The following is a 17,500-nucleotide window of genomic DNA, read 5'->3' as shown; positions in this document are numbered from 1 at the left end:
AACTAGATTAAGCAGAAATGAGTGACTCTGTTCCTGTTTTTTTCCCCTTGCTTCTTTTGGCAGGACAAAAGATAATGACACTGCTCATCCTGTTTGCTGGAGGATAAAGGTATCAGTCACAGGACAGTGTTTATCCAAAGAACTATGTTGTTGTACATTAATTAGCTTTCAGACATCATATCAAGTTGTCAGGTAAAATTAATGAAGAGAAGCTAATGAGGTAAATTCCGGACATTCCATCGTCTTTTTAGTTCCCTCTCTTGCTGCCTTAAACATTTGCCTATCCATAATAGCATCTGTGTTATAATAAGTTAGTTTTCACTAAATATTACTAATTACACCTAGATCCATGCATTACCTCTGACAGGGTAATCTTCCCAGTTATCCTGTCAGAAGTGTATAATTGGTGTGCTTGTATTTGACACATATGATCTGATTGTTTTTTGGGGGGATTCTGTTATACCTGTGACACCAGTAGTTCCCATCAAAGTAAAGTTGAACAGACGTGAATATTTTTTTAAACAAGAAACATCTTTATTGAATTGTCATTTATGGCATAGGCAATCATACAATTATATAAATTAAAAAAACATACTGACATATTTTCAACTGCAAACATTATACATCACAAAAAATATTCTATAAAGTTACTGTCATTCAAACATTACACAGCTCATTTAATTCCTACTTTCCCTTAAACCTCATTCCTCCTCCAAAATATTGTTCTGCCTGCATTGTTCCCACAGTTCCCATTTTTCTATGTAATTTGCTCCTACCATTTTCTTAAGATCCCACTTCCAGTTCTTTTTTCTCTGTTACTATATTAACCATTTGTAATGTGGTTGCTTTAGACTTTGATTTCCATTTTCTAGTAACTGCTTTTTTTGTTAGCTAACACAATTAAACTCAGCAAGGTCTTACTATGTCTAGGCAATTCTAATTCTGTATAACAGCTCAAAAAATCATTCATTTAGTCGCATCTATTTTCTCACCTAGTATTTCTGAGAGAGTAGTCTGCTGGGCATTTTTAAAGCCTGCCATCTCATTACATTCCGAGAAAATATGTTCCCAATTCCCTCTTTCTTCCCCATCGCACATCCAACATTTACAATCTATCCCAGAAAATATGTTCCCAATTACCTCTTTCTTCCCCAACACACCTCCAACAGTTACAATCTACCTAAGGAAAAATTGTTTGGGGACTCCTTGAGATATAAACTATGTATGCTAACACTTGTAAACAAAAATCCTAAACCATCTAGACTTTGCTGCATGTTTGGGAGCCATACATATATCCTCCTATTGTTTGTGAATTGCTTATCCAACCTCTCTTCCCAATCCTTTCTAACCTCCTCTGATTGATTCCTGTACTTATCATGCAGTGCTTTATATGTCCTTTTTTAGCAGCACTTCTGGAATAGAAGTGTGAATATTAATCAAAACTTAAGATTTTGAGTAAATCCTGGAGTAGCTACTCGGTATTACTGATTGTCCTACATCCTTCTTCATTGCATGGATTGCATTTAGAGGTCTTGCTTAAGATATTTTCTCCCTAGATGGAACTTTACCTCATTACTGACTTGACCATTTGAACACATTTCCCCTTCATGTTGCTTTCATTATTTTTAGACTGTTCCGTTTGTTTGGCTTACCCCAGGAGTGAAAACGGGCAAAGATGGGTATTTGGAATAACACTTTCTGGTCTTCCTCCTCCAAGTTTTCATCAAGACTTGTTTCCTTCTGTATCAAGTCTCAGTGACAGGGGAGAGTTGAGAGCCAGAAACTGCAGATTGCATTCTGCCAAGGTTAGGAAACGTTTTATGTATATCTAACTCCCTTTCCCTATTTGCCAGCAGTCATAGTGCATTGTCTGCTAATCCAAATCCATGGCAGGTGTGCTTTTGCACAACTGCTATGCTGTGCTAGTGTGGACTGCTCTCTTTGGATGTATTTCACCCTACCTGAAGTCCCTCTTTTACGAGCATGCATTGCACACCTAATGCCTTCACTTAAATGGTATTCCTGCAATAAGGCATGTTCCATCCACGCCCCAGGATAAGTGAGGAAGCTGTGGCTGTTCTGACCTACACTTCTATGGCCATTGTCTTCAGCACCATTTGCAGGTCATTAGAGCTTGGTTATACTGAGTGCTGAGATCATAGTTCAGTACTAGGCTAACTGACTTTGTAGGCTCTTTTAAGCCTTAGCCATTTATTCCAGTGGAGAATCAAACGCTGTGCCTTAACCATTATGCCACCCCCAACCCAGAAAGAAGACAGGTTCCACTGAAATTTGAACTCAAATCACTGAATTCAGAGTCCAAAGTGCAAGCCATTATACCCTGGAACCATCAGAACCTCTACACCACACAGCTGGTGTGGAGGCAAACTTTTTGTTACAATGCAGACATTTGCTACCTAATGTAGACAGGATCATCTCCAGTTGTCGAGGTATTTGCTTTTTGTATTGTTTGCCATTGTCAGGCATGTCTGTAATGCTTGTTGTTCGAGCTATTTTCTTTCAGATCTTCCATATTAATGAAGATTTACCTGAGAGATGTTAGATGTTGGATCACTGATACAGAGGTAGAATGCATCTCTTTGTCACTGATGACCTAGAGTTTATGGCAAAGTCAGTCCTTGAAAGGTTGATAAGGAGGAAAAGCTTAAGGGCAAAAAGTTAGCATTTCCTCCAGGAGCACTGGTTGGTTGGAGGAAGAGATCATCCATCTGATGGGTAGCAGTGCTGGGGAGGAAGTCATTAAGACAACAGTGACCCTGTGCAGAAATATTTACATGACAGAGTGACATGAATAACTGAATGAAGAGGAAATGTTGGCCCAACAGCACTGCAGCAGGGTCAAATTTGTGATGTAAAATAGCCTGCATTGAATTCTGTATGACACCATCAAATCAGGCTGAGAGCTACCAAATGTTGAGCTGTGTCTTGGTTTGATTGTGTAGATCCTTGAGGACTTCTGTCAGAGGCAGGCTCCAGCACATATTTTGACAGATACCAACAGTACATATGAGATATGCAGTTAGGAAACATGTTTGTTATGTGTGACTGCCTGGAATTAAGTGTGTTCTATTACTGATGCACTCTGAGGAAATAATTCTGTGCTTACCTGTATAGTAGTATGACACTGTAATTACTTTATGTTGTAGATTAGATAATGTAGCTATTTAAGTGTACATTTTGCTGATTAGAGTGTCTCATTAATGTTCTTGTGTTTTAGACCAGTACCAGGTCCTGTTCCTGTGCTGTTACATTTTCCTAATGGACATACCATGCCTGTTGCTATTCCTGCCTCACTTGCAAACCCTAATGTACCTATCCCTGCTGCAGTCCCAGTAAGTGGTCATGCTTATGGGTTAAAGTTTTGCCTTATATGTGGTGTTAAATTGTTAGTATTGTATTCCTCTTTTTATAAAAATGCATATATTCACTGGGAATATGATTGTAAAGGTAATACGTGGCTCTCACATGTGGACTACTTTGTTAATAATAAACTACAGTCCTGCATGATGATAGACTGAAATTGTATGCTTGTAGAATTTCAGAACTTATGATACTTTGTATGTTGCATACATGTTTTAAGAATATTTGCTGTAGTAGCTACAGTTTAGTGTAGCAGCCTTCAGGCTATCCCTGCCATTGGTCTGAATGTGTCCAAGAAAGTACAGTTTTGTACCTACCATAAATGTAGATGTTCGAGTGTATACACTGCTGCAGTCATTACACTTGGGTTATCCTGCCATCAGGCGGTTCCCCAGTCGGCCTGAGTTCCAAAGTCTTGGTCCGTCGTCGGTTGCTGTCACCTCCTCCCTAATGTCAGTGCAACAGGGGTATATAAGATGCCGCCGACGCCATTTTCTTCAGTTTTTCTTGCCCCAGATGTCAGGTGCCCCCAAAATGTAGGCAATTCAAATTGCTAATAAAACATACATAAGAAAAGCAAACAACAACTTTCAGTTACCAGCAAATACTCCCCATAGGTAGTAAAGGGTAGAAGACATAGGTACGTACCAGCAAGTAAGAGGGAAGGTGGGAGGATAACCTGGACTGCAGCAGTGTATACACTCGAACATCTACATTTATGGTAGGTACAAAACTGTACTATGTTCATCGTGTTACACTGCTGCAGTCATTACACTTGGGTAGAATCCCAAAGCTGAGGTAGGGTGGCTGGTTCTATAAGGCATTAGGTGTGGCTATAAGGCCCTGCAGCACAGCAGTGGCGAAGCCAGCTCTGGATTTAGAGTGTAAAGGCAGATGGTAATGCCTGGTGAAGGTATGCACAGAACTCCATGTTGCTGCTTCCAAAATGTCCTTGGTAGGCACTCCTCTGAGGTAGGCAGTTGAAGTGGCTGTTGCCCTGGTGGAGTGAGATCTAATGCTGCTAGGTATAGGTTTCCCATGGTGTGTGTAGCAGAAATGTATGCAGTGTCCTATCCATTTTGAAATAGTCTGTTTTGAAATGGCTTTTCCCTGTGCTCCTGCAGCATATGCTACCAGTAATTGCTCAGATTTTCTCAAAGCTTTGGTTTTGTCCAAGTAGAAGCGTAACTGCCTGTGAATGTCCAAAGAATGCAGTAGTTTCTCCCCTTTATTCTGTGGTTTTGGATAAGAAGTTGGCAAGGGAATAGTTTGGTTTAGACCCACACTTGAAACCACCTTTGGCATAAACGTAGGGTTAGTTCTTAAGGACACCCTGTCCTGGTGGAAAATGAGGAAAGGTTCCACTGCCATTAGTGCCTGTAATTCTGAAACTCTTCGAGCTGATGTTATTGCCAGGAGCAGAGCAGTCTTCCAAGAAATATATATTTAATTCTGCTGTGTTAGCTGGCTCAAAGGGAGGTAAAGTTAATTTTTCCAAAACAAAGTTGAGGTCCCAAGTTGGAGTAGGTGCTCTACAGGGCGGTCTTATGTTTTTAGCCCCTCCGAGGTACTGTTTTAGCAACGGATTAGAGAAAATTGGAGGATCCATGTTGTAATGAGCAGAGATGGCAGAGGTGTGGAGCTTGATGGATGAAAAAGAGAGGCCTTTGTCCAGCATCTCAGTTAAATATTGTAGAATCTGAGGAATGTTTGGGACAAGAGGGTCAAGGCTGTGAGCCTGGTTCCAGGCACAGAATCTCTTCTATTTATCCGAATAGGCTTTCCTGGTACTAGGCCTTCTGGCCTCCAGAATGACATCCATAACAGCTTTGGAGAGAGGCATTGCTTGCTTGACTAAGGAATTTTCCATACAGCTAGGTTTAAGGTCTTTAGCTGACTGTGAAGTATCTGATTGTTGTGCTGAGTCAGCAGATGTGGGATTTGAGGCAATATCCAGGGTGGTTCGTGTGCTAAATTCTGTAAGATTGGGTACCAGTGCTGGCGTGGCCAGTCTGGAGCAATCAGGATCATCTTTGGCTCTTCTTGCCTGGCTTTTATGAGAACCTTTGGAAGGAGAGGTAGTGGAGGGAAAGCGTATACTTGTAGGTTTTTCCAGATGAATGAGACGGCATCCACTTTCCATGCTTGTGGATGGTAACTCCTTGTGCAGAATTTCTGTAGCTGGCAGTTCATTGGGGATGCAAACAGATCTATAGCCGGGCTCCACCATTTTTGTGTTATCATTCTGAATATTTGTGGATTCAATTCCCATTCGTGGAGATCCATGATGTTTCTGCTTAAGTCGTCTGCCAGTGTGTTTTTCTCTGCTGGCAGGAATTGTGCTTGAAGATGAACTTGATAGTTTAGAGCTGTGTTCCACAAGGTCATGGCTTGTCTGCAGAGGGGGTAGGAGTGAGTGCCCCCTTGCTTGTTTATGTACCACATAACTGTGGTGTTGTCTGTTTTTAGTAATAGTTGTCCTGGATGCAGCATGTCCTTGAAAGCTATAAGGGCATTCTGTACAGCTAACATCTCTTTTTGATTGATGTGAAGATGCCTTTGTTCTGTGGGCCACTTGCCCTGAATACATGTTCCTGTCATGTGTGCTCCCCAGGCGTAATCTGATGCATCTGTTGTCAGTGTTTGCCTGGCTGTGGGTTGAGTAAAAGGCTGTCTCTTGTTGAGGTGACAAGCTTGAGCCCACCATCGAAACTCCTGTTGACGGCAAGGAATTAATGGTATAACTGTGTCCAAACTTTGACAGTGTTGAGACCATACACTCTTTAGGTACCATTGTAGTTTCCTCATATGCAGTCTGGCATATGGAATTAGTAGTATGCAAGATGCCATGTAACCCAAGGCCTGCAGAATTTTTCTTGCAGGGAGTTGGGTTTTTGTTGCCATCAATTGAAAGTATCGAGTCAGTTGTCCTTGCTTGTCTGGCGTGAGATAAGCCATCTGGGCCATTGTGTTCAAGCTGGCACCCAGGGATATTATCTCTTGTGAGGGCACTAGTTTTGATTTCTTTTCGTTTACTGTGTACCCCAGGCAACTTAATAACTGTTTTACAAACGCCAGATGCTCTAGAAGATTGTCCTTGCTCTCTGCTTGAATCAGGCAGTCGTCCAGGTACAGATAAATTTGAATTCCTTTCTGTCTGCAAAATGCAATTACTGGTGCTAGGCACTTTGTAAAGACCCTGGGCACAGTAGATAAGCCAAAGGGTAGTGCAGAGAATTGATAGTGCATTGAACCTGCTATGAATCTGAGGTATCTTCTGCAGTTTTGTCTGATAGGGACATGCAGGTATGCCTCCTTGAGGTCCAAAGTCACGAGCCAAGTTTTCTTGCCCAGCATAGAAAGAAGCTGCTGTAGTGTTAACATTTTGAATTTCCGAACATCCAGGTAAGTGTTTAGACAAGAAAGATCCAGAATGGGCCTCCAGGCTTTGTCCTTTCTAGGAACCAGAAAGAGTCTTGAATAAAATCCTTGTCCTTGCTCTTGTGGTGGTACCTCTTGAATAGCTCTCATTTCCATGAGTGCTGTAACTTGTTTTTGAGCCTCTGCCCATTGATTTGGTGGCAGATTTGGCATTCCTTTTAACCTTGGCAGAGTGTGAAAGTGGAACCTGTAACCTTGAGATACAATGTTGAGAACCCATTTGTCTTTGGTGATCCAATGCCAATTGTGATAGAATAGTGGTAGTTTTCCTCCCAAGGGGGCTGCCAAGAGATAGTTGTTTGGCAGCTGTAATGGGAAGTCACTGAGGCTGCTTTTTATATGGTTGGGGCCTGTCTTCCCCTTCTTTCTGGCCTGGTGCACCCCATTGTCGAGGGCTGTTCCCCTTCTTTCTGGTCTGGTGCACCCCATTGTCGAGGCCTGTAAGGACCTTGTGGTTGACCTCTACCTCTCGGATGTCTGTATCTGCCTCTTTGAGGTCTGTCTGTAGCCGGAAAGGGCCAATTCTTTGTTGGCCAATTTCTGCTAAATCTTGGTGGCTGAAACTGTAAGAAATCCTTTACCGTTTGCATAGATTTTGCCTTATCCTCCATTTTCTTTAATACCTCTTCTGCCTTAACTCCAAATAACACATCCTGCTGTAAAGGTGCATCCAATAATTTTGCTTTAACATGATCTGGTAAGGTATGTTCTTTTAACCAAGCTTGCCTTCTAATGACAGAGCCTGTAACTGCTGCTCTACAGGTAAAAAATCAAAACCACATTGCAAAGTATGCTTTCCCACTTGTTTATCTGTATGCAATAAATCCTGCAGTTCTTTAAAATTAGGAGGATCTGAATCTGGAAGCATTTTTTGTTTTAACTGAGACATCAAAAATTGCTGATATTTTAGCATGTGAAACTGGCAATTTAAGGCTCTCATTGCTAAGGTTCAAGACGTATATACTTTCTTTCCCCATCTGTCTAATGCCCTGGAATCTCTGTCAGAGGGAACTGGGTTTTATGCTGATGAGGCCTTAATCTCTTTGGGTCCCTGAGAAATAGTTTCAGGGTCAGCAACAGGGCTTTTATACAGAAATTTGTGAGAGTCAGGGACTCTGTAATATCTATCAGGTTTAACAGGGGCTGGAGTTAAGGAGTCAGGGTTTAAGCGGGATTCAGTGTAGACATCATCCACAATATCTAACACTGGTGGAATAGCAGGGGGTCTGTGTTGAGGCAATAAAAAGAAGTCTCTGAGCCTTTTCTTGGATTCTGAGTAATCCTGGCCTTCCCAATGGAAATGCTCCCTCATGGTATGTAAGGTCTCCCCAAAGGAGTAGTCTTCAGGCGGAGAGGCTGATGGAATTGATTCCTCAGCATCAGAATCCTCATAAGGGGTAAGGAATATCCTAGGTCTGAGGATGAATCTGAAGAAATGGACACCTGGTCGGAAGATTCATAGTCTGCATCCTATCTGGGCCTTTTATCAGGAGAGGGATGGGACCCCCTGATCAGGGTGATTAGGTCTTCGGCCATTTTGAGCATTTGTTTCTTAGGCATGGAAGCCTGTCCTGAAGAATGCTGTATCTGTTTCTTTGTTTTTAAGGTGGCCTTAGGCTTAGTAGAGGGTTTAATGGTTAACTGGGTAGGTCTGAAGACACACTCTGAGACTGTGGATTGCTCAGCTACTTTGGTTCCCTCAGATGGGTTAGTTTCGGTAGGCTGAAAACATGTAGCATCCAAAGGCCCAGCCAGCTCCACATGGGAGTCGGATGTGGTCTGTGGTTCTGTGGAAGTGGTCGTCAGGGGCTGCATAGGCGCCTCGCTGAAAACTGGAGAACCGGCGACCGGCCTAGAAGAGGCCTCGTCATCAGTTTTGGGCCTCGGATGCCTGTCCTTGTCTTTGCGCTTTTTATGTAATCCTGTCATCGGGAGGTCCGACGGCATGGTGTAATTGTATTTTCTGCCAAAATAATGTCGGACAAAATCAAACCGACGTTTAATAGTGCGCTTGTTAAACCTAGCACAAAACCGACAACCAGTGACGTCGTGGTCTGGGCCTAGGCATGGAATACAATAGGAGTGGAAATCCTTATGAGGTATTTGCTTCCCACATGAAATACAGTTATTAACTTTTACTGACATCGGTCTGAGGCAAGAAAAAGTTTCCCCAACGGGGTACTTAGCTTTGTAGAAGACTTCGGTTCTGGATTCGGAATGAAAATCTCAGGAGTCGGCCGACTGGCACTTGCAAACTGTTTCTGCTTCGGGCACCACGTGGCAAGAAAGACTGAAGAAAATGGCATCGGCTGCATCTTATATACCCCTGTCGCACTGACGTCAGGGAGGAGGCGACAGCAACCAACGCCGGACCAAGACTTTGGAACTCAGGCCGACTGGGGAACTGCCTGACGGCAGGATAACCCAAGTGTAATGACAACAGCAGTGTAACACGATGAACATCTGTATTACCAACACATCCAAGGCATAACATTACATGCACTGCTTCTGTCCCATATAAACAATGACCTTCAAAGTTTTCAGCAGAAGAGTCAATACTACAGAAATAAAATTCATAATAAGTCCAAAGTACAGTTGATCTAATATGCTTCCTAGTTCATTAGTTACACCTAAACCACAATGTTGGTAGTGCATGTACTTGTTTTACTTTAGTATGTTAGATAATGTTGTGAGCTTTGTGCCTTTATAGAGACTTCCCAAAAGAAAGTTGCTAAATGCTCTTGTAATTGTCAAATTTCCCCAATAAAACTGTGTGTGTATGCACATATCTCTCTCTCTCTCTCTATATATATATATATATATATATATATATATATATATATATATATATATATATATATATATATATATATATATAATAAAATAAAATAACTTAAAACACCCTGACCACGAGAAATGAACCTCGAACTATAAAACAAAAAAATAAAACACGTAGGATGAGCTAGTGTTTTAGCACTTTCATCTTTTATTGATGGATAAGACTTCTTCAGAAACAAATACATAAATGCAGTGTAATCAGTTGTACACACGTGATATTCTGTAATTCAAAAAAATACTAACCTGTCATAAAGAGATAAAATGTCAAAGGGCCAGTCATAAGACTCAGCAGTAAAATAACCCATCCCATAAAAAATGCTGTGATTACCAAGAGACTGCGGTGGTGGTGCTGCAGTAGCGTTGTTGCCTCACAGTAAAGACTTCCTGTTTGATTCTCAGCTAGAGCTTCTTCTGTGTGGAGACATGCGTGAATGGGTGTACCTTCGTTGAAGGTTGTGCGTCAGAGTTGGAAACTCGGCACGTAAAAATCTACTGCCAATCATTAGCGGACCGGAGTTCCTCTGTGGCGACCCCTAACTGGGAAAAAACAAAAGACACAACAACAACCAAGAGATGTCAGCATTAAAAGGTACATTATCATCATGACTTAATTAACTAATCAAATTAAATTAAATTAAATAAATAAAGGACAATCATAATTTAAGTTATTTAGAAATAACAGTATAGGGGAATCACTGAAACCAGGGCTGAAATCCAATATTTAAACTGCCAAAGCAACCCAGGAAATGTCTAGAAGTCCAAAACTCAGTGTGTCATTCATCTAGCAAAACCCCTGTTCCCCTAGAGTAGTCTTGCAACCAAACAAAACAAAACCACTCTATTTTTAACGTAGCCAATGCAGAGCACATTTAATATTAATATGTTCATTGAGACCATGGGCTGAGTCAGCTCTCAGCAGGAGCTGCCATTTAAGTTCCTTCATTTCCAGCAGCACGTTGCAGTCAACAAAAATAAATCCAGCTTTTCCAATATCAAGAACTGAAACCCAGAGAAATGCATGCATTTGCTGCTGTGGTTTCCTAGTGCATTAGTGCTATCCTTTTTGCGGATAGCTGCCAGGTGTTCCTTAGATCTGTCAGAAAGTTTTCTGCTAGTTTTACCAATGTAGAACTGGTTACATTTTTTTTGCATATAGCTGCATATACCACCCACTCTGTGTGGCAGTACATATGCTGCATAAAAATAACTTTGTAGTTGCAGTGTGGGAAGGTGTAAGAGCTGCAGCTTAAAATGTGTTGGAAAACTACACAGTGGCCACAAGTAAACATGCCTGGGGGTCCTTGTGTTAGATCCTGGTTTCCTATTAGAAAAGGCAAATCCCTGTTTTTGAAACTTGCTCTTAACGGAGAGGATTTTTTGTAGGAGAAGGAAGGTTGTTCACCTAAAATAGATTTTAGATCATCCTGGCTGGAAAAAATGTTCCAATTCTTAATGATGATTTCCCGCATCGCCTGCATGTCTCTACTGATTGGTAATGGACTCATTACTGGAACTCAAGTTTTATTCCAGGAAACTCAACTTAAAGATTTGGAATAACAATAACACTAGGTACAATGAGGAATCCACTGATTCCGAAGAATACCTCAACCATAACACACTGATAAAAATGAAGAGCCTGTTTAACCCGACTCTGCATCATGTAGTGCAAACTTTCTTGAAGGTCTGTGAACACGGCATGAGGTTGCTATTAAAGCAACCTTAGCAACTCTAAATGGTTTAATTTAACCAGACTTGAACAACTAGCCGTAAAGGAATTCAGACATGACAAGACACTCAGGATCATGAAAGCGGGTAAGGGCACAGGCATAGTGCTCATGACACAGGATGATTACATCAAAAAAGTGAATAGTGAATTGAAAGATGGCACTTTTTATACAGCCACTAACACTAATACAGTCAACAAACAGTTTTCTAGTATTGACAGCTCACTCAAAAAGTTAGAGCAAACTCAAAATATTTCACTGGAGGAGCACATGTATGTGCTTGTCACAAACCCTAGCATGGGTAAACTATTTGGCATCCCGAAAGTGCACAAGAATGAAGGTGATCCACCCTTCAGGCTGGTGATATCAAATAAACACACTAAAACCGAAAAAATCTTGGAATATTTGGATACTGTGCTTAACCCCTCGGTATAAGCCACCAACTTTTATCTGAAGGACTCATGGGATTTCCTAGATCAGTTGTACAGGGCTCAAATAGATCCATCTAACTGCTCTCTAGTTACATTGGATATAGTAGCCCTGTACACAAACATCCCACACAAAGAAGGGTTGGAAGCTCTAAAATTGTATCTCTCAAAATATGCAGGGTTCTCCTCTAGCAGAACTAAAACTATTTGTGACCTAGCAGAGGTAGTTATCAACAACAACTTTTTTCATTTCAATCAAAAACTATACCAAGTACGGGGAGTAGCTAGGGGGCGAAAATGGCCGCAGCGGTAGCCAACTTGGTCCTTAGTACCAGGGAGTTAGAAATGTTTATCCACATACCTGGCTACCAGTCTATATGGATGTATAGACGTTATATTGATGATATTTTCTTCATCTGGGAAGGCACAGACATGGAACTGACTGACTTCATCAAGGAGATAACTAATAGCATAGGATACTTGGATTTTACCATCTCTGGACGAGGTGCAACTATCCATTTCCTGGACACCACCATAAAGATCAACAAGTCTAACAATAGTTTGGAATCCAACATCCACCGTAAAAACACTTATCTCAACAATTTTATGGACTAAATAGTCAGCACCCACATTTCTCCAAAAAGAATGTGGTACGAGGACAGTTCATCCACCTTTCCCGCATCATCAGTGTAGATGAGGATTTTGTTTCTGAAGCCAATTTCCTCAAAAATATGTTCTTAGCAAGAAACTATCCTGACCACATTATAGAACAAGAGCTGGACAGGGTAATACAAGAGAGACACATCAAGCACAAGCCTATACTGATACTTGGCTACAACAGCTGCAGCAGCAGTACTAACCTGACTGATAAACTCTGCAGTTTTCCATTACCAATCAGTAGGGACATGCAGGCAGTGCAGGAAATCATCATTAAGAATTGGAACATTTTTTCCAACCAGGATGATCTAAAATCTATTTTAGGTGAACAACCTACCTTCTCCTACAAAAAATCCTCTCTGTTAAGAGCAAGTTTTGAAAACAGGGACTTGCCTTTTCTAATAGGAAACCAAGATCTAACACAAGGACCCCCAGGCATGTTTACTTGTGGCCACTGTGTAGTTTGCCAACCCAACACATTTTAAGCTGCAGCTCTTACACCTTCCCACACTGCAACTACAAAGTTATTTTTACGCAACATATGTACTGCCACACGGAGTGGGTGGTGTATATGCAGCTATATGCAAGAGATGTAACCAGTTCTACATTGGTAAAACTAGCAGAAAACTTTCTGACAGACCTAAGGAACACCTGGCAGCTATCCGCAAAAAGGATAGCACTAATGCACTAGGAAACCACAGCAGCAAATGCATGCATTTCTCTGGGTTTCAGTTCTTGGTATTGGAAAAGCTGGATTTATTTTTTGGTGACTGCAACGCGCTGCTGGAAATGAAGGAACTTAAATGGCAGCTCCTGCTGAGAGCTGACTCAGCCCCTGGTCTCAAGAAACATATTAATATTAAATGTGTGCTGCATTAGCTACGTTAAAAACAGAGTGGTTTTGTTTTGTTTGGTTGCAAGACTACTCTAGGGGAACAGGGGTTTTGCTAGATGAATGACACGCTGAGTTTTGGACTTCTAGAGATTTCCTGGGTTGCTTTGGCAGTTTAAATATTTACTTTCAGCCCTAGTGCTTACTTTGGTTTCAGTGATTCCCCTACACTGTTATTTCTGAATATCTTAAATTATTACTGTCATTTATTTATTTATTTTATTTTATTTGATTAGTTAATTAAGTCACGATGATAATGTACCTTTTAATGCTGACATCTCTTGGTAATCACAGCATTTTTTATGGGTTGGGTTATTTAATTGCTGAGTCTTATGATTTGCCCTTTGACATTCTATCTCTTTATGACAGGTTAGCATTTTTTTGAATTACAGAAGATCACGTGTGTACAACTGATTACACTGCATTTATGTATTTGTTTCTGAAGAAGTCTTATCCATCAGTAAAAGATGAAAGAGCTAAAACACTAGCTCATCCTACATGTTTTATTTTTTTGTTTTATAGTTCGAGGTTCATTTCTCGTGGTCAGGGTGTTTTAAACTATTTTATTATAGCTTATCTTATCTTCTTAGTCCCGCAAGTTGTCAGTTATTTAATAAATAAATATATATATATATATATATATATATATATATATATATGTGTGTGTGTGTGTGTGTGTGTATATATCAACAACTCACAATGACGACTCTGAAATGTTCGACACCAAAATGTCAAACTACCAAAATAGTGAATGGCCATATAACCGATTTCTTTCTAAAGGAAAGAAATCAGTTGGCGTTCTTTGACACCTGCCCTTTCCCTGAGTGTAGTGCGGTCTCGGAGTTAGAATATTTAGTTAGGGGGTGAGTGGGGGCACAGCCCCACACATTGGGGGTTGTGTGGGGCAAAGCCCCTCACTTAAAAATATTTGTTTATGTGTGCCGTTGTTTAGCTAACTGATTTCTTTCTGTTGGAAAGAAATCAGTTATATGGCCGTTCACTATTTTCATAGTTCGACAGTTTGGTGTCGAACATTTTAGAGTCGACATTGCGAGCTGTCGACAATTTAATATAGACCCTATATATATGTATATATATATATATATATATATATATATATTTACTCACATATACATATATGTATGAATATTTTGCTGTAGAAGAAAATTATATATATATATATATATATATATATATATATATATATATATATATTTATAAATATATATACACACACACATACACACACACACACACACACGGATATATATATATATATATATATATATATATATATATATATATATATATACATATATATATATATATATATATATATATATATATATATATATATATATATAGGTTCATAGGTAGGTACTAGGCTATCGGCCCAAGGGCCTAAGTAAGCCTAGCCAACAAGGTTTCCTGGCTTACGTCACCCAAGAAAGTTAATTTCCTGTGCACCTGTCGAGCAGAGCCACAGAAGTGATCCCCAGGGTGTATTTCCTATTTCCCATCCACTCATCAAGATTTTTCTTGAAGAGTGCTAATGAGGAACATTGCTTGACATAGATGGGTAACTTATTCCAGAGTATAGGAAGTCTCTGGGACAGGAATCTATCCCTACAGCAAGTCCTGTTTATTATGGTGACAAGGTTTATGTCCCTGGAGCGTGTAGCTCAGAGGGATTGGGATTTCTTTAGGTGTAGCATGTCCAACAGCTCTGGATTGAACATAGTTGTATATGTTAGGCAGAGATTTCCTCAGAGTAGGCGATATGCTACAGAGTAAAGCTGGAGTTTTTTGAGAGGGTCAGTTTAGGGCATCTGTTTGAGGCCAGCAGTCCTCTTTGTGAGGTACTTCTGTGTCCTTTCCAGCTGCTACAGATGTCTTCTGAAGTAGATTCCAAATGGGGCGTTGTACTCTATAATGGGTCTAATGAGTGCCGAGTAGAGGGGAACAATGACCTTTTTTTTCCTGGATAAGAACCCTTTTATGATGAGGTGTGCCACATAGAAGGATTTCCTGACTACTGGGGTGATGTGATTATCAAAGGAGAGACTACTGTCCTCCTGGGTCCCAAGGTCTCTTATCACACATTTGGCATTAAGTAGACTGCTGTTTATGTGGTAGTTCATGGGTACAGAGTTTTTACCAAAGGCGATGACAATGCATTTTTTGGCATTGAGCTTGAGGCCATGCCTCTGACACCAGGCATCCATCTCAGTGAGGCCCTTCTGTAGGATGTCCACATCATTTGGGGACTCCACTATGGCTCCTAGTTTGCAGCCATCTGCGAACTTCGTTAGGCAGAGGCCTTCTGTGTTAGCCTGTACTTCAGAGAAGTAGATACCAAACAGGTGAGGTCCCAGGACTAAACCCTGTGGTACTCCGTGTTTGAAGTCAGATTTGGAGTCTGCAACTTTTACAGTGTGGGTTCTGTCAGTGAGCCAGTTGGCAACCCATCTTGTGACGTAGGGATTTGTATCTAGTTTAGTGAGTTTAGCTATAATTCCAGAATGGGAGATGGTGTCAAAAGCCTTGGCAAGTTCAAGATAGGCTGTGTGAACCACCTTACCCTCATCTACGGCTTTGGTGACTGCCTCAAAGAAATTGATCAGGTTCAGAAGGCATGATCCTGCCTTTCACAAACCCAAACTGGGTGGGGTCCAGAGTTTGGAGTTTGCCAGTGTCTTTGTTTATAAGTTCCATGATGATGCACGTTACATGGCCTTGCAGACCAGGCTCGTCAGGCTAATAGGGCGATAGTTCCCAGGGTGAGTGGTGGCTCACCCTTTGTGGAGTGGGATAACTGTTGCTGTGCACCATTCAGTGGGCACAAATCCTGACGTGAGACTATAATTGAACATGGTGCTTAGGTGGGGAGCCAGTTTGTTGTAAAGTTCATGTAAAACGCAGCCTGGGATGTTGTCTGGTCCCATGGATGCTGTGTTTTTGGTTTTAGAGAGTGCAGCTTTTACCTGCATAGATGTGATTACAGGGACTGTGCATTCTTCCTGTATAGATATGAGCCCTTTAAGGGGAAAGAGGGGGGTAAAGTTAGCACTGAATCTGTCTGCCAGGATGTTGGCAATACCAGTTGGCTCTGTAATTTTCATGCCGTTGTGCTGTAACTCAGAGCAGATGTTGGTGTTGACATTGAGATTCTTGACATAGCTATAGAATGCTTTGTGGCTGCCCTTAGAATCAGTGGCGATTTTGTTTTCATAGCTGGCTTTGGCGGATCTTGTAAGGGATCTCATCTTCTTACTGAGGCTGATCAGGGAGCTCCTCACTCATGGGATTTTACTCTCTTTTGCAACAGTTTCTTCCTTCTGTTGTAGAGTTTGTTTATGGCAGGGGACCAACAGATTGGCTTCCTTTTTTTGGAGGATAGCATCTTGGTTCTGTTTGGGATAGCATGATCCATGCACTCGTGTAAGTGCTTATAGAGTGCATTTGTGTAGGATTTAGCAGTCTTAACTGTATTGTCCATCTGCATCGGTGTCATGAACTTCTGTTTTAAGAAGCATGAAGTTGGCTTTGGAGAAATTTTTTACCGTGGTTTCCATAATGGTGGGTGGGGGCGGGATGCGGATATCTAGGGTGATTAGCTTATGGTCAGATCTGACCAAAGAGGAGTTGACTTCAGGTGTGGAATACCGGTCACTCATGCTGGTAATGACTAGGTCTAGGATATTGTTGCCCCTGGTGGGGGTGTGGATAAGTTGATCCAGGACATTGGAATTTATGAATTCCAGAAAGCGTTGAGCTAAGGAGTTCATACAGGCATAGTTTTCCCAGTTAATGGTGGGGTAGTTGAAATCGCCCATTATTAGGGTGTTTGGTTGAACCCTAATATTTTCCAGTATATCAAGAAAAGAGGATTGGGAATCCTGGGGTATGGTGGGGGATCTTTTTTGCCCAGAGTTAGTTGCACTTGGATAACCTCGGATGCATAATGCTGCACAACTAGCCTGGAGGTGTGGATGTCCTTAATGAATGTGGACACAACTCTGCCTTTGGTGTTCTGGTCCAGGTTAGATGGCCAAAAAGTGTGATATGAGTTATAGCCTGGTAATGCAGGGGTACTCTCTAGAGCCTTGAACCAGGTCTCAGTCACTGCACAGATATGG

The 17,500-nt window shown here is 41.2% G+C and overlaps 1 protein-coding gene across 4 annotated transcripts in view; it reads left to right on the top strand.

The window, feature by feature from the left end:
• ATF2 (activating transcription factor 2) overlaps positions 1-17,500 on the top strand; it is a 1,040,579-nt gene that overhangs the window by 504,929 nt on the left and 518,150 nt on the right. For all 4 annotated transcript variants that reach the window (XM_044075568.1, XM_044075567.1, XM_044075570.1 and 1 more), the window contains one exon: positions 3,239-3,353. In XM_044075568.1, the coding sequence (XP_043931503.1) occupies positions 3,239-3,353 (115 nt within the window). The remainder of the gene's footprint in view (positions 1-3,238; positions 3,354-17,500) is intronic.

This window comes from Protopterus annectens, chromosome 6.part1 (genome assembly GCF_019279795.1).
Source record: "Protopterus annectens isolate FY-2018-M chromosome 6.part1, PAN1.0, whole genome shotgun sequence".
Taxonomy (NCBI): Eukaryota; Metazoa; Chordata; order Ceratodontiformes; family Protopteridae; genus Protopterus; species Protopterus annectens.
Note: the sequence above shows the minus strand (reverse complement) of the source record. Positions and strands in the feature narration are given on the sequence as shown.